We start from the raw sequence: 26933 nt of genomic DNA on the forward strand, positions 1-26933 counted from the left end.
AAAGCGTCTTAAGATATTAGCATATTTGTTTTGAATAGAAAAATGTAAAATTAAAAATTCAACTTAGTTTGGAAGTTTAATATTGTTAAGTTTTTGTTACTTTCAATATTTTCTTTACTTTGATTCAATTTTCAAAAAGTGCTTTTTTGACACCTATTGAAGACAGATTTATTGAATTGAATTGTTATAGATATTCCATAAGTTTTCTTAATTCATAAAAAGTTTTATTCCTCTTTATTTCCAGTTTAATAATTTTTTAACTCTCACCCCTAAATTAAATGATTAAATAATCCATGTCTGTAACTTTCTAGGGGAAGGTGGAATGAAATTTATTAATTATGCTTTTATAACTTGAAAAATGGAAAATTCTAATCATTCAGGAAAAAAAAAAAAAAAGAGCAGAGTTTTTGTTTTTTTTAAAAACATATGCACTAGAAAAAAAATGCAAAACAGTGATATTGATATTGGAAAAGAACATTTAAGCATGCTCTGATTTTGTAGTGATTCCATTATTGCAGATTTGATTTTAAAAAGCGGCTGATTTTATAATCCAGCAATTTTATTAGTGATGGTCACTGTAATATATTACAGTGACCATTTATTATATATTTGTTTTGATTAGTAACACTGTAATATATTACAGTTATTAACCTAATTTAGTCACCACAATTTACAAAACGCTGAATTACAATTTTCACTTTATAATAATTTTCTATTTAACTGAATAATTAATAAACATAAATTTTTTGTTGTTGCAATTAATGAATCTTGAATTTATTAATTAATAATTCATGTTTTTAATATTATACTATTCTTATGAATTGTCTACTACTGTTGCAGAGGTACAGAAAATTTTCAGAGCCTAATATTTCTCTGGAGCAGTTTTTAAGGTTTGAAATTTTCCCAAAAATTATTGTGCTTTTTTTTAAAGTTACTATAACTTTTTCAAAATATTTTTAGAAAGTAAAGTTTATATTTTGTTAAAATGTTTTGACAATATTTTTTCTTTAATAAAAGGGAAAAAAATTCATTGAATAAACTAGCGTATGCATTAAAAATAATATTTTTTGGCATATTATAATTTAAAAATAACTAATAGAATTTAAATTAGTTAATAAATAAAATTTCTTTCACAAGGAAAAATTTTGTTAAATGATGCATTTTTTTTAACAATAAAAAAAAGTTTGCAGCAATTTTTTAATTGGACCGAAAATTTCTTTAGGCTGCCTGAACCTCAGACTAAACAAACTGCTGTGGACACCATTTAATTTTATTTTGCCACATGTCTTAAATGATTAAAAAAATGCCTGTTTTTGTTAGTGAGAAAAAAGTGTATTTAAATAGAATAAATTTTACCATTATTTATTTAAGTAAGTTTAGTAAGATAGTTTAAGTAAAACTATCAAATTGATTGCCAGTTCTTATTCCATGATAAGATATTGCATTAAGAATAACTTCAAAACTAAAGAAAAAAAGTATGGATTTGAATTTTAATATATAAGAATGATTTTCGGCTGCGTTAAAAAATGAGTTAATTGTCCTTTCTAAACTTTTTAGACTACAATGTTGCAATGCAAGGTGAAATTTATTTTTACTTTAATGTAAAATTAGGTTTTTGGAGTCTACTACACTTGGATGTGGTATGATTTTTAAATCAGATTTTTATAATTTAAGATAATTTTAAATTCTATTATATAACGACTTGCCATTATATCTTATCTAGTCAAACCTTTTTCTTCTTTTTTTTTTAATTCCTTAGAATATTTTACTTTCTGTCTCAAAAGCACTTTTTATAAATAATAATTAATACTTGTGGCAAAATTGTGTTTTTAAAATGCAGAAAATATCAATGTAATAAAAAAAAAGGTAACTCATGAAATTACAGATGCTTCTTAAGACTTCCAGCAATTCATACACATTTTTATTGTCAATAGAAAACATAATAGAGTGACGTATATACATATTTAAATGAAAATTAAAAACAAATGCTTGAACTAAACAACAAGACGGTAAGATATATAACGTCCTGCAGTTTCACTGTTTCGTATAATTTTCACCACCTGATGAAAAAAATATTAATTAACACCAAACAAAAATGTATTTATATACAGTAGAGTTCCGATTATCCGAGTTAATGGGGACCGCAACAAACTCGGATAACTGAAAAACTCGGTTAAAGCGAAGAGTATAAAAACGGAAAGAAAAAGAGAAGGTATAAATGTAATATATTTAAGAAATACAAAATGTATACGAGTATACCACATACAATTAATATTATAATTGAAAAGCTTACTTAAAAACATTTAAAAAGCATACTTTACGAGAATTAAAAAGTTTTTACTTAAAAAAAGTCCTTAATCGTTTTTTGTTCTACGTAACTTTGCCGCTTTTCTGTAGTAATGTTTCGCCTTTTTTAGGGATAACAGGAAGGGTGGTGTCGCCTCTTTTTGTTGTTCTATATATTCAATAGTTCATTCGATAGCTTTTAGTCCATCTGTATGAGAGATTTTTATATGTTGATTTTAATAATCACTGTCTTCATCATCTTCGCTAGATTCATTATCATTATTGACAATATTAACGATAATTTCATCAGACCAAGTTGTTGGATTTTGTTTTTTGAGTGTTTGGAAGATAAAATTCAGATTTATTTTTCAGCGGTTTTTTTTTAAAAATAAACTAGAACAAAAAAAATCCTTGAAATATTTGATAGCTCGGATAATCGGGACTCTACTGTATATATATTAGAAGAGATCTCAGACTTAGAGTTTGTGGAGCACGCTCTAAAATTTTCAGACACTGTTGCCATTTGAAAAGAGCTGAAAAAGTTTAATGGGTTTTAATCTTATAGAAGAGTAGAAATTTTATCTTTCTCTTTTTGTTATAAACCCAAAGTAATTTTAATTCAACCCAATCATTTTAATTTAACCCAAAACAAAATATATATTTTTGTTTTGTGTCGAATTAAAATTGTTAAAAACAAAAACTAAGAATAATACAAATATTTTCTAACACTGAGCAAACTCTATTTTTTATTGTAACTTTTTCATCAAAATAAAAACTCATTTAAATATACATTGATAAATTGAGAATCTGATTGGAGAGAAAGAGTAAACCAGAACTAGTAAGAATGTTCCCTAAAATTTTAAAAATTGGAATTTTTTTTTTTTTAAAGATTTTATCTTTTTCTGTTGTAATGTTTTTTTCCAACAGAATTATTTAAAGTATTTATAAAAAAAAAATTATAAAATGAATAATAATGATGATAAATAGGAACTATTGTACAAAAAAGGGGGTTGTCAAACGTTTGGTTAGATTTTAAGAGCTGAACTTGGAGCATGCTTCAAAAGCTCTCTGTCGCAGAATTCTCCAATTGAAAATAAGGAAAAAAGCTTGATAATTAATTACCTGCCCTCTCTTAAGTCCATAATATCTAGCAACAGGATCACCAGCTTGAATTCTCATCAGTTGATTTTCTTTAAGCTTACTAAAAAGTTCAATAAAGAAATTTTTTTTAAATATATAATTACATTCTAGATCAAAAAGCAAATGCTAATAAAAAATAAAATAGTACAGCCCAAACCACTTATAAAAAAAAAGAAGCTCAGAAATAAAAATGATAGAACATCAAAATAAATTATAAATTGTATTTGTAACCATTTGAATTAATTTGATTAAAAAAAAAAACAATAAATAAAATTCTAGTATACAATTGTTAATAGCTACATTAAGTATACAAATGTATTGGGTAAAGTATTTCTCATAACTGTTTATTCACTTATTCTTTAATAACAAACCAATAAAATTTATATTCTTCTTCAAAGCGAAAAAAGAAATTGTGGGTTATTTCAACAAGTTTTAAAATATAAGGTAAAAGCAGAGTCAGCATTGCACAGAAAAGATTTTACTAAGGTTTACATACCACCTAATTTTAAGGGTTCTAGATGGTTTTGATGTCATAGAAAAAGCATCAATGCACAACTTTTTTCAACTTTCTATAACTTACTTACCATAAAATTTAACTTAGAATTCTTAATTTTTTACAGGAGTTTAACAAAAGCACAAACATTATTTAAATGCAAACACTTTTCTGAAACAATGCAAAGAGCCTTTATAATTTAATTTCATTTGTAGCTAAATTTAAAGGGGGAAAAAAAGATTATTTACTGTCTTGCTTGCACGATAAAAGTCATTAAAACTATGTTAATGACTTGATATAACTTTTAATAGGCAGTCAAATATGTTTTTTTTTTATTATAAAAAAAACCATGCTAGCTCAAAGAAATTTAAAAGTAAAAAAATATTTTCTACATTTTATTTTGACTTCTAAAGAAAAAACCAAAATATTTATTAATATTCAAGGACAAAAGGAATTTAAGCAACATGGTATATTCCATTAAATTATAATAAATGCTTCTATAAACATTGAACTATGAAAAGGATCAGTGATCAGCTATTTCACAAATTGAATTATTAAAATTTTGCTGTGTAAAGAATTGTGCAATTTTAATGATAAAAATCAAATCCATTTGAGGGTCTTTTAAGTTTCAAAGAAATTAGAGCAACTATCAAAATAATAAACATGACAACCGGTTACCAGATGATTCCAGTTAACAGGTTAGTTTCATTAAATTTTAAAAAAATGATAAATGCAATAATTAAAACTTTGAAATATGTTGTTCCTTCTGATTAGTATATATAAAAACCAAAATAATTATTCAAGAACTTATTTGCAAGTTAATCACAAAAATTCGAAGGGATAAGAAATGTGGCCATAAAAAAAGCAAAATTTAATAAATAAACTATTGATCAGTATTGATGTCTATTTATTATTTCTAATATAAAAACAAAAAGAGAGAAAAAAAGCATACTATCTGTTTAGAAGTTCAGTTTTTTCTTCAGGTGTCATAACAGCATGTTCTGGAACCAACTGGAAAAAAAAAAAAAAAAGAGAGTTTTGAAATTTTTATTGTTTTATAAAAACAGTTCCATAAATGAAGCCCTTAATATATATTGTTAGAATTCTTTTTTGTCAAAAAAAGAGTATTAGCATTAGGGAAGAAAAATTAATATTTAAGGTAGGAAAGAAAAACACTTTTAAAATTTAAAAAAAATCGCAAGTGAGGCAGGTGAAACTGAAAACATCCAAACCAGTTTGATTACTGGAGGAACCAGAAGCGAGATGATAGACAATTATTAAAATCATCTCCAAATGATATATTTTTAGTCTTATCTTCTACATTAGCGATTTTGATATCAATTTTGTATCTTCCTATATTTTTTTAAATCATCTGATTTAAATCAATTGATTTTTTTTAATGAAGAAAATATTTTTTATAATTTGATTTAAATTGAAAATACTTAATTAATATTGAAGCAATACCTAAAATATTATTTGATGTTTAAAATAAAAAAGAGAATAATGAGGAAAAAAGTAACTGAAACTTCCAAATTAAATTTTTCCATCAGTTGTATATAAAATAATTTGTTGTTTAATGTCAATGTTATAATTATATCCATTTTTTTTTGTTCAACAGCACTTTTTAAACTAATTAAATATGTAGCTTGTAAACATACATATTAATAATGAAGAAAAACATTTCATTAGTCCGAATAATTTAGAACAATTGATTTTTTTTTCTGATCTAAATTAATTAATTCTTTCCTTGAACTTTAATTGACTAATTGGAACTTTGTCTTTACAAATTCATGAGGGTGCTGAGCCTGAATAAAAATAAATGTGATTTCTTTTAATTAAGCGATTAATTCTAATAATTATATATTAATTTAAAATTATTGTTATTAATTTTAAAAATTTTTGTTTGAATTATAAAGTAAAGTATTTTAGTCATAATATTATTTGCAGATAATATTAAGCATTATTAACATTTATCATTACATTTTATCAGCTTTGATTTATCAATGTAAAAAAATTCGATTTAAATATATAAAATATGATTTTTTTCTTTAAAAAAAATCTTGACTTTTGCCAATCCTATTACCAATACGGACAGCCTAAATAATAAAACAATGCTTGAAGGTCTGTTAATATGTTTGATAATGCTATTTTGCAATAATTTTGATTCTCAAAATAGTAATCTCTGATTTAGTAAGCAATTTTGACACGAATCTCATTTTCATGTGAATACATAAATAAAAGTTAATTTTCTTCCTATTTAAATAAAATTATAAGAAATTACCTCATGTTCAGTAATGTTAATTAGGAGTTCTGATTCCAGGAAATATTCTAAAATGTATTTAGGAGCCATGTCTACCAAAGCCTGAAATAAACAGAATATGATGTAAAAAAAATAGTTATTTAATAGATCAAAATAAAATATTTTATTACAAAATCCATGGAACATTACTTGTTTAGCAGATGGTGTCATTCCATGCTGTACAACGATGATTGCTCTGGAGATATTTTCCTCCTGCATTCTTTGGCAGTAAGTCTTAATGACTTTAATACCGATTTTTGTGTCATCAGGGAAAAACACAAACATTTGATCTGCAAGTTTACGAATAATTCATATATTGTATAATAGTAAGCAATAAATTAGGGTTTAAAATTAGTAAAACAAATAATTTGGGAAAAGCAATATTCAAACAAAGATACATAATTTTTAAGTTTCAAACAGAGAGAAATTAACTTTTATTTTATTTGTTAATAAATTAATATGAGTTTTTCATACATACATTAATTATTATATTGCTTTTTTTTAAAAATATAAGAAAATTATCAAATTTTGAAAATAAAAACTGAAGTGAAAAGGTAATTGTCACAGAATAGCATTACAGCAATATATATATATATATATATATATATATATATATATATATATATATATATATATATATACTCTTGATATCTTGAATCTCTATATCTTGAAAAGTTTGTTATGTCTAAAATTTTTCGTTACAGAAAATAAATTTTTTCTTTTCTATTTAATGCATAATTATTTTTGTCTTACTTTTAAAAATTATCATTGCTGTATTTAAACTTATTGTCAACTACCATTAAATACAGAATTATTAGTAGCTGTTCTTATGTTTCGTGCCTTTTTAGAGTACTATTTTAGAATATCTTTTTCTACTTTTTAGAACATATTTAGCTCTGAACTTCTTATCGCGAAAACTCATTAACTCAATCTTCTTTTAGCTTCCCTTCAACTTTGAGATATCGAGAGTACACTGTATAGATATATATATAATAATTGAGCTTATCTTCTGTCTGGCATAAGTTTGTGACAAATATTGATTTTGTCCCAGAATTAAGCATAAAATTGCTAATACAATTTTTATTTGGAATCTTAGATAACACAGATTTTATTTGATAGGTCTTAAATGTGGTGCATTGATTTTTCAACATAATTGAAAATCTTCAGGGACACATTATGGATTCAATTAACGTGAAGAGACTAATGTCTTTTTAAACGAAACATACAAATTTTTTTTCAATATGATGTAAGTATTGTAAGCATAGAATTATTAAACTATTATAAGAAAAATAAATATTATATATAAAAAAAAAAGAGTAAAATTTTCAAACATATACACTGAAATTACTTTTAAAAAAAATTTTAGTAGTCAGGGGAAGAAAAAAAAGCTCAGTTGGCAAGAATATATTAGTTTAATTTAAAAAAAAATTACCATGACCATGTTAAGGAATGTTACAACACATCTATAATGATTTAGTTTTAATTTAAGTAACTTTTTTAAATTAAAATGTTAGTAAGAGAAAAAGGTTACATAATTAGCTATACATCTTTATGGGCATCATAAATTAATTCTGTATAGTATAATTTAAAGTATATATACCAGTGGGATCATCGTTGTGGGCAACCAGAACAATTAGATCACTTCTGGCTGGTCTTCTTTCACTGGAAAAACAATGAGACTTTAGAAAAAGAAAACAAAATCTCAGAGTTAACGGAGTTGTATTGGAATCAATATGTGGTAATTAAGAAATATCTAACTTACTCTCAGCTTAGAGCAATGCAACCACTACAAGTTGAAGAATATAATTAAGCAAAAAAGTCATTTAGAAAACAAACTTAACCATTTTTTTTTCTGCCATGTTAAAGATAGTCTTTAATTGATTTTGCTTCCCCGTGTTAATGTATGGAGAATCGGATTGTTACATTTGAAATGAAATAATTCATTGCTTCATAAGCTATATTAAACAACGCAAAAAAAAAAAAAAAAAAAAGATCGAGTTCAGTTTTAATGGCATTAAAATGAGGGTTTCAAACTGGAATAAGGTAGGAGATTTGAAGATATTTTGATTAAAGATGATATATTGTCCTAAACAGGGTTTCCAAATTTCATAGGTGCACTACCCAAAATGTGCTAAAAGAATTCATTGAAAATATATATGCTCGCAAAAATACTAAAAGAAAGGTTTGATTGTACTATAAAGTCTAAAAATATCTGGCTAAAAAAAAATCATGAATAAAAATAAAACATATAACGAGATAAATAAAAAATAAAGCAGGAGACAATTTATGGAGCAACAGAGAGTTGTTGATTTTTGATGAGAATAGTTTTTGTTTTGAATTGAAGGTTTATACTAACCTGTTACAGGTTTTTTCATTCATTTTCCAAGGTTATTACTACCCCGTTACGGGTATTTTAATGCAATTTTGTTTAGTTTATGTGTGGTTAAATAAATGTGTTTTATGAAAAAAGAACTGTTTCTTTAATGTAGCTTGATTCATTACAGTTCTATATGCATATACTCGTTTTGTGATACTTTCTTAAATCTGAAATGTAATTCTTGCCGAACTTAGTGCAGTACATCTGTATCAATGCTGACGATAGCAGCTGTGATACAGGCTTTCAAATCGGCCATGGTGGTTGGACTTAGAGGCACATACAAACGATCTTTGGGGATATTTCCGTATCGTGATCTGTCGCCCCAACTACATCCGCGAAGTAACAAATAGATTTTAAACTTGCAAATTTTTTTTAAAAAAATACGTAGATATTTGCCTGGGGGTGGCTATGAGTTATACCTTTCAAGTTTGTACCTTTCTGTGATGTTTTTTTTAAAGTTTCTTTCGGGCCACTGCCCGGAAGTTGGCAAGACTCGACAATTATTCTGCCACAGATCAGGATACGGAAATCTTCCCCGATCTTTTACGAACCTGCTCAATGCCTGGAGTGAGCAGATCTATGGATCCTGGTGGCCAAGACAAAAGTGCATTATCTACCCATAAAAAAAAAGCGTTAAGCAAGGGGAAAGGTTTTTCAGTGACATACATTGAGGATTATTCAATACTCGCTCACATTACAACTGCATGTATGTACATTTTTAATGTATGTTGTATAGTACAACTATGAAATTAGAGGTATTCATCTTGACTTACCTTGTGTATTATATAAATATACATTTAATTTTGTGGGAGATTGAACAGAATCTTCATTATATTGCATTTGATCCTCCAAGCCAAATTTTACGCATCCCAGGATAAATATCTACTATGTTACATAATAATTAAATAAAAAGTTGAAGAAATAAATTTTCCTTTAAATAATACTAGAGACTTTTTTGTTGTTGTTTTAATCACGACCATCAGCTTAAAGTAGAAAGAAAAGTTCCAACATTTCCTCTTGATGAGCTGTGGGGTTATTAATGCCCTCTTAATGCCATTGAGCAATGAGCCATCCATCAGTTGCGAGTGTGGCGCATGAAACATTTATAATTTGTAAAGTAAATATTAATTATAAAATGTGAAAACAGTCAAGTCTCCATAGCGATTCTCTATCCCTAACTAGAATGAGCTTTTTCAACAATGCTAACTTTATATGATGAGAGATGATTAGAAGAGATGTGATGATATGCCAGTATGCATTATATAATATTACAGTTTGCGGATTTTTTTTTTAATATCATTAATTTAATTATTTTTTTTTTAAAAAATGGTCAGAATTCCTTTATTCAGCCCTGCCCTCAATTTTTGGAAATTGGAAACAACAAAAAATTTAGTAAGACAATAACTAGTTTTATTGATAAAAAAACTGCCAAATTTAAGGAAAGGCATGCTGGGATGTAAATAATCAGTGTTGGGTTTCATAAAATTAAGAAAAAAATCTGTGATTTTCAAGCAAAGTTGGTCTAAATTAGGTGGCGGCAAAGGGGTTAAAGCTAGTTATAAGAGAAAATAAACTGCTTGCAGAAAGTCTAAATTGAAATTTTATGTTGGCAGAAAGTTTTTCATTTTATATAAGTCAGATGATATGAATGAGAACAATTGTACTACGTAATACTATTTTGCTTACATTTTTTGTTCTATATTGCACCATCTTGTCGCATCAATAAATACTCTTATTTTGTGCGTCAACTATAATTAAAAATTCACCACACCATAAGCGAAAAAGAACCTTCAAAACCTTCCTTTGAAATCAATACAGGAGAGATTAATTCCATCCAGTAAGATTTGATGTTTTCTTTTCTAGTGAAAATATATTAATTTACAGTTATATTAATTACAGTTACATGAATTTACAGTTTGACTTTGAGTATGGCGAGGCAGTCAAATATTTAAAAAGCAACCTTGAACCTAGTCAAGCAAAACAGAGTGTAAATTAAATTTGATTAATAAGTAATTAGTTTTTGAATAACAGCAACTGAACTTGTGTTTTAAAATTAATATATCTGACATTTCACATTGAAGAAAAAAAAACCTTTTCTGTGATAAACAAATATAAAAATAATTTATCATGGATATTGTATATATATATATATAATTAGTTTAAGTGGCAATAAGCAATTTAATACTGTAAAAACATGAGATATTTCTTTTATTCTATTAATTTCTTAGCTACTTTCGTTCCTGAAAAATAAGTAAGCGTGTAGAGACAAGCGTGAAAACTTTTACAAATTCAAATTTGGAAAAAAGAGTAACAATAAAATTTAGTGCACTTTTATAAATAGGATAAAGTTTTAATCAAATTGAACAATTTATTATACTCGTACGAATCTATATTATTTCAAAATTTTTGGGAGAACTCTTTTTCAGAAGCCACCATATTATGTGATGGAAGTAGCACAACTGAATTTAAATTTTATAAAATCAAATTAAGATAATGATATTTTAAACTTAAAAATAAAACGATCATAAAAGTATGATAGCACAAAATGTTTGTTTCAGTGACTGCCAAAAAAAATTTCAACTTTTGAGTGGATCCCTTCCCATGTCGACATTGCTGGTAATGAGTCAGCAAACTGCCTTGCTAAAAGTGGTGCAACTCTGACCTTGCTTTCTCCGGCATCCCTGACCTTTTTCAGAAGTGAATACCTGCTCTGGTGGTTCCCTGTACCTCCAGTGCAGTAGATGGTCATTTCTAGTTTTTGGAATAGTCATCTGAAATCTATTACATACACAAAAAGTAAAGGTTTTCCCGATATGTTTGAAGTAGACATGATGGCTCAGGGGATAGAGCGTTCACCTTCCAACGACTTTCCCCACAAAATTACTTTACGTTGCCTCACTTAAAAAAAAAAAATTATTTAAAGTTTCTTCCTTTTAACTTGCAATATCTTAAGACAATTGTACCCACTTCAATAAAACTTACGTAGAAAATAGTTTCCATATGGTTTTTTAATTGACTTGAGAAAAGTAAGGCATCCTGGTTTACTTTTGAACTTTTGAAAATCTAATTAAAAACTTTTTGAACACACTTTCAATATAAGATCATTGACTTTTTGAAACATAGATCTTTGCATTTTTAATATTATATATATACTATATATATAGGTTTACAAGTCTACTTTTCAAAACCAAAAAATTTTACGAAAATCAGGAGGTTAACTTCCGCACCAGTAATAAAGTCGGGCATTTGTTGATCGTAAAATATTGATGCATTATAAAGAATGAGATAGATATGAACAACTCTATATCAATTTATCTCTTTCAAAAACTATTTTTTAATGTGTTATATACAATTATTTTTGGATTCTCACTCATCAAATTTTCTTTATATTAATTTTTTAAAAAAATACTTTAAATTACATTCAGAAAAAAATAAGAAGAAAAGATAATTCAGGGTTGCCACTCAAATCTGGAGAAGAAAAAAATTCCCCCATTTTCCCTGTACATATTATACACAATAGATATATGTATTATACACAAGAGGAAACACAATTACTGTGCTCTTGTGTAAGCTATATTGGGCTAACTATACTAGTTTTAATTGCTGGAAAAACTTAGAGAGAAAAAAAGGAACCATTTGGTGAATGGTCACCATTTTTTAAAAGACTAAAAACAGAAACTAAATTCCCCATATTTTCCCAGTTTGTAAAGAAAAAATCAAAATTCCCTGTCCCTGTATTTTCTGGCGATTTTAAAATTCCCTGTATTATCCAGGTTTTCCCTGTGGAGAGGCAACCCTGTAATTTCAAGAGTATTTCAAAAAATATAACAGAATGATGACTTTTAAAAAATACCATTAAGTTAAAAATTTTAATATTCGGGAACATCATTTATGTTGGATACAATAACGTTAGCAATGTCGTTATACAGAACCTATTTTGCAATAGATTTTACACCAGCTTCATCTGCCGTCGCACAAAAAAATAAACCATTATCCCCATTCAAAGAATTCGAAATTCCACACTTTTTAATATATCTCAAAATGTTTGAATTCACACTTTGCTATGTGTCTTAGTATTATTTAACCCATGACTTCTATAAGAGCAGTGCGGAAACTTCCTGTTTTTGTAAGATTTTGATTTGAAATATTTTTTATTTGAAACAATTTTGTAAATTCGATATTTATGTTTATTGATTTTAAATTTTTTTATATTTGGTTTGTTCTAGAGGTAGACTTACACAGTTGAAAATTTTTTTTTTCTCGCTAACTTGTAATTGAAAATAGGGAATCTACTTATACTCCAGATTTAAGGTAATATATATATTTCAAGATCGAAACAGGAGGTCCAGCGTGTCTTAGAGATGTGAATGAAATAACTATGAGAATGGATGTGCAAGAAATTTTAATATAATTTTTATCTTCTGTACATGAACAAGAATTGCAGAAGTCTTTGGTTAAACCATGAACAACTGTACAATAAGCTAAAAGAACAATATCAATCTTTTTTTTAAAATTAATACATTCAAAAACATAAATATTCTCTCTTACAACTGCATAACATACAATGTTTTGTTGTAGTTATTTTTTTAAATTATTTTTTTTTAGCATCTTTATAAAAATAGTGTCCCATAACATACAAGATCCTTTAGAATTTAAACTTTTTTTATATTTCTACTACAGTCTTGGGAAGAATGCCAAGGTCGAAGTTGAAATTTAGGAGTCTTTATTCTAAGAAGAGCATCTTGTGCTGCTTTATCACTTCCAAACACAGCGAGAACAACATGTTTGGTTTTTGAAACTAACTCGTCACTCACTTCTATACTTTTGAGATTTTCAACACTCATTAAATGAATTTGTGCTCCGAGTTCGCATAAAGGTTCAAGATATTTCCCTAAGTCATTTTGTTTTATATTTTCCGGTAAAGCGATAACTTCCAATATATGATTACCATCTCCTTCTAATATAGTCTGTGATACTTGACTAGCTGAAATGGGATTGCTGCCTTTGGATCGTTGCTTCCGAGGCTTTATAGGACGACTGGTAGGAGCACGGTGGGAAATAGGAGCACCAGGGAACCTAGCTATTGCAGGTGGTTGTGGCAACAACACTGAGCTCATGTGTTGCTGCACTGGAGGACCAACGAAATAAAAATTATTTGCAAGAGCAGCATGCTCTGCAATACCGGGATCACTCGCCTGCTTGACCAAAGGAAAACTTACAGGCATTTTGCTCATTGTGCAAATGGATGCAGGATAATCAGAATGCAGCATATGAGGTAAAGGAGTCGAAGTATTACCTATTGTAGCAGCTAATGGAGGGACGTTTGTTTGTAAAATTTGATAAGCTGACATATAGGCCGGAACAAATTGAGGAGCTTGAGCAGAGATACTAGTGTTTGGACCAATGGTTACTATTGTCAACGGAGACTGAGCAGGTAGACACTCAGACGCTGGAGTATATACAGTATATCCCAAGAACTGTCCAGTACCAGAATTAAATGCAGGATGCAATACACCAACACCAGAATTAGATTGGACTGGAAGAGATTGTGAGCGTAATGAAGAGAACTGCACAGCAGCGTGCCCGCCGGCGTGAGTTCGAGTGGCTGGCGATTGTGTACTACTAGTTACAGACACATAAACGGGGGGTAAATTAGAAGGAATATGAAACTGCATACAAACAGGAGGTTGTGAAAGTTGACTAGGAAAAGATGAAGATGGTTTTAAAGAAACGGCAGTTCCAGATTTACCATGAGGATAAATGCTAGTTGATGCACCAGGTTTATTAAATGTACTCTCCGTATTAGCAGAATGCGCTAAAGTGGAATAACAAGACATACATTGTGAGTTCAATATATGAGTGGTAACTACGGTTGTATGACCCTTTCCTCCAGCACTGGTTAAAGTTGTTTGAGATGAGCTCTGAGCAGACTGTTGTGTGGTGGGACATACTACTTGATGTAGAGCATGAACGTTTGATGTATGCTGCAAATAACACACAGGAAATAAAATGAAAGGCCTGGGTGGATGGGGGGAAAGATGTGAGCCAACTGGTTTAGATGGAGCACCATAAGGTACATAAAAAGCAGTTTGTGATGAAGTATTTACACCTGATTGGGATTGTATTTGGGGTAACAACTGAGAAGATTGGGGATGACATAAATGGGTGGGGGATGAAGGTGCAGTTCTTGAAGGTATTGAACCTATAGATGTTGGCACTTGATCTGTAACAGAGCCAGATACATTTTGAGATGATGGAGTAGCTTTTTGATGTGCGGATTGAAAATGTTTGCATGCATCTGTATAAAGCATGTCTGTTCCACTGGAATAGGGCCACATTAAAGGAAGTGAAACACTCGAAGTCGATATAATATCTTTTGACAATTCTTTATTGCCCGATTCAGCAGTTGCTTGCTCAGGATCTTTAATCAAAGGAACTTCTACTTCTATGGGTTGAATTGATATCAAAGGGCAAGTATCTTGAGCACTTACAGATGCAGCATTGTCAGCCGTAACAAATGAAGAAATAGCATAAATATGACTCTCTTGTGAATACACAGATACTTCGCAAGTTATAACCGGACAGTCTGAGATACTGGTTACGTTGAAAGATTCGGCTTTTGTTATTTTCGGAGTGAAGGTTCTACCACAAGAGCCATCCCTCGAGAGCACTGAAATACCCCCAAAACTACTAGCCTTCTTCATCACAGGACGAGTTGAACGAGCAGTTAAGGGCTTCTCAGGTTCTACTTTAGTGGTAGACGTAAATGATCTAGACACCTTGCCTTGAGTTGGAACATCACTTTCAAAACTGCTGCTTATTCTAGACCCTAACGGGCGTCCTGAACTTTCAGAATCTGTACTACTCCATGGCCTTAACTCACTAGGCCATCTCACATCTTCGGGATATGCCCCTTCTTGACTACGATTGAGAGGTGATCCTCCTATACCTTCATCTTGATTAAAAATTCTAGCTCTAGCTTTTTCATACTCTTCTTCTCTCTCTTCAAATGACTTGCTACGCCTGCTATCAGTAGATGACTGTCGTTCTGGGCTTCGTTCCTTTTCTTCTTCAAATGATATGCTATCACGCTTCAGAATAGACTTCTTTGGTTCTTCGGGCAAGAGTTCATCTTTAATAAAATCCTGGAAGCGAGTGTCAGGAATTCTAGAGGTTTTCGTTTTATTTACAATGACAGAAGTCCCATTTCCGTCTACATAATGATCTAATCCAAAAAAAGCAGCAACTCTATGTACAAGCATTCTGTTGTAAGAACTCATTTGTGGAAACTTAATTGAATGTTTCTTGTTATCCTTTATCAAATTTATCAGTTCCTGCTCGATTTTTAAAACCATCAAACGATCTTTCTGATTTTTATGGAGAGTGTCAATTATAAATTGCTGTAAATCGATACCAGAACTATCTGTGTAGTTCTCAGTACTAGAGTCTCTTGATATACCGGAAGTGGATGAACTTTCTGTACTTCCTTGGGAGCTGCTCTGATTTCCTAATCTACTCTTAGATAAAGTACCTTTAGACTGAGTCACAAATGAGGGAGCATTAGTAACACTAAGCATGTTCGTGTTCGCAATAACAGACTCCAAATCAGGAGGAGGAGACGCATCTTCATGAACAGCATGACTTCTAACTAAAACTTTCATGCGGCAAGCGGCTTTCTTTCTTTCTAGTTTTCCATCAGGTCCTTTCTCAGATGCTACATCACTTACATCAGGTAGATCTTCTTCACACACTTCGTAAGTCGAACTTTCTTCACTATCCGCATGCTGAAACTCACAAATAAAGTCTTCTCCTCTGTCCTCGATTTGAATCGTAACGGGTGACAGAAACGAGCCTCCTTCATCCTCCACTTCAAACTCCTCTTGTTTCTCCAAGCGAGAGGGTCTACTGCCACGACGGCCTTCCATTTTAGTGTTCTCCCCAGATTTATTGACGCAGAGTGGAGAAATATATTAGCCGGGTGCAATGGCTGAAACAAAAAAATTGCCGAAATTATGTATTTAAAAGAGACAAAGATTTTACAAGGAATTTAAAGAGAAGAAAGGATATTAAACCATAAAGCTGTATGGTTCCATTCATGCAAAAGTATAGATCAGTATCTGATAAAGCAAGTGAAAAATAATAATGAAAGAACGTGTTGACTAGAAAGCAAGAAATAATTATTAATCAAAAATTAGAAATTGCAGGTCAAAAAAGAGCAAAAGTAGAATCTACACTTTTCAACGTGGCCAGGAGAGCACCCGGCAAAACGATCTGGAGAGAACACCCATTTACAAAAATTTTTAACTTGGAACTAGTTCCATGGGGAAAAAAAAGCAAAAATATTTCAAAATTCTTCATACAAAAGTTTTATTGATAAAACTTCTAATCAGTTCCTGGAATTATGCACCTAGGCTAATTACATCATATATTAATGCTTTACTTTCAAAAAATTATCAAAATTTTCAAAAAATTACTGAAGAAAAAATAAACTTAACAACATTTTTTTAACATAAGTGAACAAATTAAAACTCAGCAAATTGTAATACTAAAATACAATACTTTTTCAAAAATAAATAAATAGATAATATTAATATAGTTGAATAGTTATACATAGGTCAAAAATTTCTCCATTTTTTAACAAAATATCTATATAGTACAAAAAGTAAGTAATTGGAAAAAAAATCATTAAAAAGTTTGTCACAAAAATTTTAGTATTCCTGTTTTTGTTTCAGTGATAAATTAGGGATCCAAAAGTTTTGTTCAATATTGTATAAAATTATATATGCCTTAACCCACTGACGGTTCTGCACGTAAAAAGTCGCATTTTAACCTGCAGTCTTCTCTGCATAGCAAAGCCGGTTTATCCATGCTAATGGATTTGGGAATAGTGTATAGAAGAGAAACATTCTCCTAATTTTGCCCATTTCCTTAACCGCCAGTGGGTTAAACTTCACAAAATTTATTAATTTCTAATTTTTTCCCCTACAATTTTAAACAGTTTACAAGACAGCTACGATGAATTGTAACAGGTAAAAAAAACTTGTACAAAAATATCTTTTTGCAGAAAATATCACATCACTGTTACCTTTAAATGCTAAGAAACTAATAGTATAATGGCTAATAGATTTAAGTTAATACCAATTTTTAAGAAAAATTTTAGCGTATCAAGATTCTGTTAGAAATATCTTCAAAAGTAAAGATAAAAAAGATTACAAAATTTTCATGAAATTATTTTCCTTTATTATAAAAAACTATTAAGATTGTACTTGTTTACAACTCTTTATGACAATTGTTTAACATGATATGTACTATTAAAATTTAATATATATACACATATATATTCTATCAAATTAATATTATATTTATCTTGACCACACTTTTTTACAATTAAAAAATTACAAATCAAAGTGCCTAATTTTTAAACGTATAAATACGAATAAGAATAGGTTAGGGTCTGTGGTCACTAAATTTACATATGTTTATAGGACTTAAGAAATATGTACCTGTAATGAATTATTTTTCTCCAAAAGGCACATACCTTTATTAAAAATTTACAGATTGTGTTGTTTTTTTACATATTCTTTTTTAGGCAGGTGTCGATTTTATAAGGATGATTGCAATTGTTTTAAAGTACCGATTTTACAGCAGAATTTTTTGTGAAGGTTACCGTTTTTGTCTGGCCTTTTTTTGCATAAGTACCAATAAACTGCACTAAAATACAGTAATACACCTGTATTAGTCGAAGCAGTAGAGCTACAAACTTATTGCATTATACACTTCAGCTTTTTTTTTCCATTTATTTCAGGGATGAACAAATAAATGAGCAACTATCTATGCAAATCCCTTAAATGATTTTTTCTCTAAGAGAAAAACTTATCAAAAATTTTCCAGAATTTTAAAAGTACAACTACTACGTTTTTTTAAGAATGCTAGGAAACTAATTTTTTATATTCCTATCAATAGAGGTTAGATGAAAACTTTTACATTTTTTCCTTCATCAAAATTGAGTCCTTGATAAATTCTTTTACAGTAAAGTGCTCTACTTTGAGGGCAGGTCGTCCTCACAATTTTGTTCTCTCAGGGTATGTAGCCTAATTTCTCAACAAAAAATAAGCACCCTTCAAGTACTTTTTAAGCACTATATACATTTACAAAATGCAAAATAATTTTCAAAGACTTTACATGATCATGATAGAATAACTAGTTTCTGACAAAAAACTCTTTTCTTGATTATATTAGCCATTATAAAATGATCAAGAGATTTTTCAGTTCAATATCAGAGGGTGGAAAATGAAGCCTGAAATTGAGAATATCTTGCAAAATGCAACAGAGATGCACATGGGAGTGCAATAATCTCACCGAACCCAGCTCATAATACGTGACGAAAATCAACATGGTATAGAAAAAAAAATCTCATTTTCGAAAAAGGAAAATTAAGCACTTTTTAAAAACAACCAATGAAAAAAGCACTTTCAAGGGATTTTAAAATACGAAAATAAGCACCTTTAAGCACTTTTTAAAAACGCTACGCACCATGTCTCTGTAGAGGATCAATTTGGATCTTCCTTAGGGACATTTTACAGACTGTCACCCATGGAGCAGCTCTACTATGACATAAATAAAATACTACTACTACTCACCAAATGCTATGTAAATTAGTTCTTTCCGGGATACCTAATTTAACATATTTCTGAGAACAATTAAGAGCGTTTAAAACTAATATTATTTCGAAGGGGAGGAAGATTCCTTTCTGACATCACTGGTATGCGGGCAAAGAGCCAGGTTCTTCATTCACCCTCAAATGTGACAGAGTTTCTAAAACTGTGATTTCCAGATTAACAAGCAGTCACACAAAAAGTCTCATTTTTCGAAGGCAGGAGAATCTTCAAAGTCTGCTTCAAATGTCCTGGACTGTTTGGGATTTCCCAGAGAAAACATATATTCATCCCCCCCCTTCAGGTACTAGATTTCCTTAGGATCAACGGTCTGATGGATCTTGTGTGACTTCGTCAGACACTTGGAAGATAAGCCACAACAAAACTAATAATGTGATACTAAGCAACTACATGCTATTTTTCAGTAGCTGGCTTTTTGACAGTTATCAATGAAAATTTAGAGTATTGCAGATTGTATTTGCAGAAATATGATTAATCAACTTTTATTATTTACATGGATTTACAGCTTATAGTTGAAAAAAATCCTGTTTTTTACTCACTTATGAAATTTTGACATGTAACAAAAAAATTTTAAATCTGACTTAGTTAATCTACAGTCAGGGTCGTTACAAATAAATGCTTTCCACCAAAAAAAAAAAAAAAATCATCAGTTTAAAAGAACAAAAATACAGTTTTTCACAAAAAATTGTGTTTGAATAACACGTACAAACACCTAAGAATAACAATTAAAATTTTTCAAAATAAAAAACCTTTTATTTAGCTCACTCATTCATAATGTTCTCTGAATATCGCATGTTAAGTTACTAACAAAAAACACTAATTAAATTAACATAGCAATAAATCAAACATTTAACAAAAAATTGACTTATCTACCTTGGTTTATCTCCATATTGAGCTTTGAACTCCTCCAAAGTTTGATCCAACTCCTCTTGTGTAACTAAATAGCCTCTATCATGACACAACTAGAAGGAAAGAGAAATAAAAGAAACATCAGTACAGTGATGCCACTAATAAAATCACTAGAATAAACAGCTGCTTTTAAAACAAATCTGCAAGAATGGAATCATTACGATATCAAAACACACTAAAACCAATCCTTTAATTGCAAAAAGTTATAGAATAGTAATTATTAAATGTCAATGATATTTTATTGAATGTCAATGATCATTTAATAAAATAAATCCATCTTCATTAGATGCCAGAAAAGCAAGGTTTGCAAAAGTGGATCGGCCTGGAAAAAAAACACCCTCAGAGCTTTTTCATGTGGGTTCAACCTTGGTTTAGGGATAGTTCTTATCTAATAAATAATTTTTTTTAAGTTCAATCACTTTCCTTTGAAAATTAATTTTTTTTTAAATGAAAAAATTGTGAAATTTAAATATTATGCACACTAAAGCCACAGAATTCTTTGTGAAATAAAATGTATAGTTTTTTTTTCCTTTTCTTAACCACACTCTTAAGTTTCAGAATGAACCCTGCTATTAACCCACACCACTTTATTTATAAGAGTTAACCATTGCTCTAGGCATATGGGAAGAGAAGTTGTTTTATTAGATAGAAATATTATACACTCTAAAGTCACAGAATTCTTTGTGAAATAAAAGGTATAGATTTTTTTCTCTTTTTTTAACCACACTCTTAAGGTTTAGAATGAACCCTGCTATTAACCCACACCATTTTATTTATAATAGCTAACAAGTGCTCCAGGCATATGGGAAGAGAAGTTGTTTTATTAGATAGAGTACAAGAAGAAAATTAAAACATTATACTTTTCATTGCTAAAAAGATAACCGTCATATAAAATTCTAAACTATGCAAGGTGCATAGCCAAATCTTTCAACAAAAAATAAGCATCTTTTGAGTTCTTTTTAAGCACTATATACCTACATTAACAAAATACAAAATAATTTTCTAAGACTTTACACGATCATGATCAAATAACTAGTTTCTGACAACGAACTCTTTTTTAAAAAAAATTATATTAGCCACCATAAAAAGAACGAGAGATTTTTTGGTTCGATTTCAAAGGGTGGAAAGTGAAGCCTGAAATTGAGAATATCTTGCAAAATGAAGCAGAGTTGCACATGAGAGAATAAAAATCTCACCGAACCCAGCTCAGTATACGCACATGCGGACCCCCAAGTATTTCCTCAAACAACTATTTAAAAAAAAAAAAATTTCATGTAAAATGATAGGTGCTTTCATGCGCCATGGACCGATAGTACGCCGAAATGCAGTGTGCTTGAATGAATTGCAAAACTTTGAATAAAACAATGTAAAAACCATGCTTTTGCATTATACGCGGTGAAAATCTCATTTTTGAAAAGGGAAAATGAAGTACTTTTTAAAAACATCCAATAAAAAAAGCACCTTTTAAAAAATGAAAAGCAAAAATAAGCACTTTTTAAAAATGCAATGCACCAGGCTATATTATAGTAATAAGACTATAATCAGTGTTTTCACTACAGCGCGAGAACGCGAGAATCTCGCTTATTTTTTTCTTTTCTCGCATTAAAAAATTATCAACGCGAGAAGATCGCGCACTCTATTAATCAATTTCAAAATGCTCGAATTTTGGAAAAAAATTCGTCTTCTGCCATTTTGAATAAAATTCGTTTAACTTTTCTTCCTTGATCTTTCATTATTTTCAACATGGATCCCTGTTACATAGCTTCCCTATTTACCAGTATTGTTCAGAACCGGTGCCAACAGCAGAACACAATGCCCCCCCCCCGAATGACAGAACACCTTTCAGAACACATTTTTCTGCAACCACGTGTTCACGGAAGGTAAGATTTCTTCATGTAAGACGTTTAAATTTTTTTCAATGCTACAAATTTACTTAGAGATTCCGAATTGTTCAGCATCTGTTGCAATGTCATTTAGCACTCAAAACCGAATTAGGACAAAATATCTTATACAAATGACTGATAAACATTTGAGCAACCTAATGAGAATAGCTGATGAAAAAGTAGATATAGAACGTTTTCCATATGATGATGCAGCAAAAATATTCAATGCTTTAAAAATTAGATGTTAAAAATGTATTATAATTAAAGAAATATTTTTTTCCAAGTCTATTCGCGTTATTTTAATTTTTAGAAATCTCACTTAACTTTTTGAGATCTCACCCTGTTTTTGAGAAAGGGTGAGAAATTCTCACTCATTTTTTTTCTGTAATGAAAACACTGATAATGCAATTTTCAATTGATGAAATTAAGCTAATAAAATTTAGAGAGAATAACGACTGCATTAGAAAATGTAACGTTGACCAATTTAATTTCTCTTACCAGTCTTACGCTAAGGTAGAACAAGACATCACTTTCGGCACCTTTTCTGGTCAAGTGCTGCTTTTTAGGCACACTTCAACCTCAGCCACCTGAAAGTATTTCTTTCTTTAAGGATTTTTTGGCACCCTCTGTTCCTCTTACCATTCGGGACCCAGGTCAGCACCATTCATGTCAGGTCTGATGGTTTGTAATAAGTCACAAAAATGTGAAATTCGAGATAGGACAGTTTCGCCATACATAGTTGAAATAACAGTTTGAATTGTGGTTAAAACTGTTATATTTTATCACATGCCAAAAACCAGCCAATCTCAAGAAGAGATTAACAATTAACACCCTTGCTAGTTTATGCTTTTGAAAGGTTTGAAAATCATAGAATGTATACCTGCATGATAGTTCTTCTAATTCTCCATAATTTATAGCATTCTGCTTCATCATCCATGTTAAAACTAAAAAAGGTAGAAAAAATTGGAACAAAATATTTTATTAAATTTTTTTATAATAAAACATTAGAAATCTTAAAAATAATTATTGTCTTCTCTTGCCAGTATTTGAATTGTAAAAACACTGTAACAAGTAAGAGAATAAACATCGTGACTCATTTGTTCTACATTAAAATATATTCTTTGAACAAAAGCTTCAACAGCCCAGATTTATTAATATTTCGAATACGAAGTTAAATACACACTTATTTTTATGAACCCTATATTTTGTCACAGGTTTAAGGGAAAAGATTTTAACTGGGACAAATTTTTTACTTATTCATCCACAAGCCTCAATTTCAATATTGAATTTTAAAAATATGTGAATACGAATCACAATATTGGATTTGAAACTCGCAGAAATATGAATCACTTTATTGGGTTTTAAAAAATGCTTTAATAAAAATCGCGATATTGAATTTTTAAATTGCGTGAATGGGAATTGCAAGTATCAATTTTAAATTGCATAAAAACGAATCGCAACAAGTAACTTTTAAATAAGTTAATTACGAAATTCGATGATTTACATAAAAATCGTCTGAATAAGAATCGCAATTTTAGCAGATTCTGGCAGTTCCTTATATTTAAAATTCTGAAAATCAGCCAAACAAAAGAAATCAAATATCAGCGGCCGAAACGAAACTGCTTAGAACTCTTTTTTTCCCCAATCTATAGCAGAAGTCGCGGTTGTCCAGGAAACGGCATACCTGCCGAAATTCCACCCTTTTCTTCTGAAGATCATTTTCACAGGAGGTTACTGCAGGGGGGGGGGGGAGTTTGTCTCGAGTCTGACTATCGTTCGGGCTGCTTGGATTTCTCTTATTGGACTCCACAAAAATTTAAGTTTTTGGAGCATGGTCGAAAATTTAAAAAATTGGGAGGAAAAAAGCAGATTTCCGCTTTTTTCTTTCATCCCTGAAGATTTCACTAGTCTGTACAAATTTTTACTTATTCATTCACAAGCCTCAATTAGATTTTAAAAAATACAAAAATTATTAATGAATTAAAATGTTATCATTACATATTATTAAAATTAAAACAAAGTCATTAAAATAAAATATGAGGAAAAATTACAATGAATAAGTAAGATTCACAATTACGACGAAATAGGCTAGTTTAAGACAAGTGACAGTAACACAGTTTACCATCTCTTTATATTTGATTGATAACAATTTATTGTTAGTTCTGGAGATCACATAATTTCATCATGATGGTCTCGGTCTGATTTAGTTGTCTAAAATCATTGCTAAGTCTAATTTAATGTCAATAATTCAATTATAACCTAAATTTTAATACAATTCGCTCAAATTGTTCAGAGTTTGTCTGTTATACATTTCCAATTAATCTGTGAAGGCAGGGGGATGCGCCCACTTAAAGCTTGGGAGGGATTTTTACACCAGATAATACGAATAGTTTGGGGGGGGGGGATTTAGACGAGATAATTTTTTTTAAGTACATAAATAAAAGAAGCATTGTCATATTATGAGTAGAATGCAAGCAAAGAAGCACTTTTTCGAACAAGCTAACATGGAAGGGGGAAGTTAGCAAATTTTTTTTTTTGGGGGGGGGGATGAATGCACCCAAGAGCTTGGGGGGGTGGGGACCACTGTGTGAAGGTAAGAATTTTCTTTTATTTAAACTGCAGCAGCAATTAAATTTCATTAAAAAAAACAATTAAAATTTCTGAACTCATTTCTTACTGATGAATTTTTTAAACAAAAATAATAATATTTTATAAAACTAGATACCTCAAGTTATTATTAAATAATAATTTATAACAAATAATATGCAGTTAATGCATTAGTTACAAATTATATTTAATGAGATTAATAAATTCAATGGGAAATTAATCATTTCAATATAATGTATGTAAACAGATAGACCAAGAAATTATTTGCTTATATAATCATAATTTTCTTACCATAATACCTAAACTAGTAAGAAAAGATACTACCAATTTAATTGGAAAAATAACTTTATAAAATTTATAATAAATTTATCCCAATATTTCAGTCATGTACATATCTCAGAAGCATAATTTAAATTGACATTTTTCAAACTATAATTTAGCTGGTTAATCTATCATTTAAAAAAAATAATTATTTTAGTACTAGATGCATTAAAAATGAATAGCCAGTGCATAATCAAGATTTTTGTTCATTGAGTACGTACGATTTTTGTTCAATACAGAGTTTATATTTAAAAAAATAAAAGGGGTAGTTTCATATTGTGATCTGTAGGGCCAACTAAATTTTAAACTTGCAATTTTTTTAAAGAACAATTTAAAGGTTTTCTGAAGGGTGACTAAGAGTTCTACCCTTACAGTTGATCTGTGAATTTTTTTAAGTTTCTCGTCAGCCTTTGCTGTAAGTTGTCCGAACCTGACGATTCAGATGCAGATCACAATACAAAAACACTATACTGAATTAAGTATTATAATAGCTAGAATTAGATGCTCTATATAATTTAAGCACATTCATTTCAATGACATTAAAATCGAAATAAAAAAGATTCTAGTTCTTTGGTAAGTAAAATAATCTTCTCTATTTTATAATAAATTTATCACAATTTTAAGTCATGTATACATAGCAAATATATAATTTATAAAAAAATAATGAAGTTTCACCAACAAATCGTTTAATTTGTGAATCTTTCAAACAAATATAATATATTTGTGAAACTGGATGCATTCAATTGCTATAATAATTTTAAAAATAAACAGCTAGTACATAATGCATAATAAAGTTTTAGTCATGGAATTATTATTTAAATCAATATGAAGTTTATTTTGTGAAATAAGCTAACAGATATTAAAAATTAAGTGCTGTTATGCTGACTTAGAATTAAGTGCTAATACAATTGCACCTAATTCATTTAAATATTATAATAGCTTAAATAAAAAATGTGCATTACAATTTACGGTATTTTATTTACATTTTTTTTTCTTTTTTTAAATTTGTGATAAATTTATCACTATCTATAAGCAGCATTACATAGCAGATGTAATGTCATTAAACAGTTGTGGTTGACCCCCGCCCCCAATGTTGACATTTAGCATTTACATTGAATGTCCGAAACTTTGACTCATTACTAGTTTTCAGAACAAAATTTTTTGTGGTCATTAAACTAATCATATTACTTAATAATAAGCTTCTTTTCTTCTAATAATAATAATTTATCGATAGTATAATATAAAGTAAGGTAATTGGATAATATGTGAAATCGAACTTTTTTGGATGAATCAAATGCAAACACAAATTATAGTTAACAAATAAAGCAATGCATTTAAGTTTTTAATAGTGTGATTTTAGACAAATAATAATAAAATAAATTAGGGACGTAAAAATATTTTATCAGGTTTTAATGAAACATGCAGAAGAGTTTTTGAAACTTGCAAGATGCTTCTAACTAACAATACAAAATCTTAAAGTAGCATTGCAAATGTAAAAAAAAGTACATACTTTATGAAAGTGTGAAAAGAATTAGTAATAAAATTTTATTTTAATTCACTGTAGAACAACAGCTCGATAGTTAAATATTTGCAGAGTTACAACTACAGTTAACTAAAAAATATAAATTGGTAGTAATGTATACGGTCCGAAAATTTAAGAAACATATGTATTAAAACTTTGATATTAAGTATTTTTTTTACATTCATCTATATTTTAAATTTTTCCATAGCATTTCTCAAATTTCTTACAGAAGTAAAACCTAACCTCACATTTATTCGTTTTACGAACTAAGTTTGAATAGACTGAATAAACTTGACATTTACTGTCTATTCTTCAAAATGTCTTTTTATAAACTTCAAAAACGGTTTAAACTCGCATATTTTTACTATTTCTCCTTTGCTTCCGATATATAATGCCATCTGGTGTGATCTAAATTGTAAT

At 29.3% G+C, this 26933-nt stretch overlaps 2 protein-coding genes across 2 annotated transcripts; both read right to left on the minus strand.

Annotated features, from left to right (window-relative positions):
* Positions 1–1899: 1899 nt before the first annotated feature.
* On the minus strand, positions 1900–26579 carry Polr2E (DNA-directed RNA polymerases I, II, and III subunit Rpb5). Its single transcript, XM_087164540.1, has 9 exons — positions 26502–26579; positions 22944–23007; positions 20145–20233; positions 7819–7880; positions 6369–6508; positions 6201–6281; positions 4872–4930; positions 3409–3487; positions 1900–2060 (listed from the first exon to the last, which is right to left on the minus strand). Exons 2-9 carry the CDS (start codon positions 22998–23000, stop codon positions 1995–1997), a joined length of 633 nt encoding a protein of 210 aa, XP_087020666.1. The 5' UTR covers positions 23001–23007; positions 26502–26579; the 3' UTR covers positions 1900–1994.
* Positions 12981–22996, minus strand: enc (R3H domain containing protein encore). The gene is made up of 3 exons (XM_043042248.3): positions 22944–22996; positions 20145–20233; positions 12981–16582 (listed from the first exon to the last, which is right to left on the minus strand). The coding sequence occupies exon 3, from the start codon at positions 16518–16520 to the stop codon at positions 13248–13250; it is 3273 nt and encodes a 1090-aa protein (XP_042898182.2). The 5' UTR covers positions 16521–16582; positions 20145–20233; positions 22944–22996; the 3' UTR covers positions 12981–13247.
* Positions 26580–26933: the final 354 nt, after the last annotated feature.

Source organism: Parasteatoda tepidariorum, chromosome 5 (genome assembly GCF_982258835.1).
Source record: "Parasteatoda tepidariorum strain Cologne lab strain chromosome 5, Ptep-v5.0, whole genome shotgun sequence".
Lineage (NCBI taxonomy): Eukaryota > Metazoa > Arthropoda > Arachnida > Araneae > Theridiidae > Parasteatoda > Parasteatoda tepidariorum.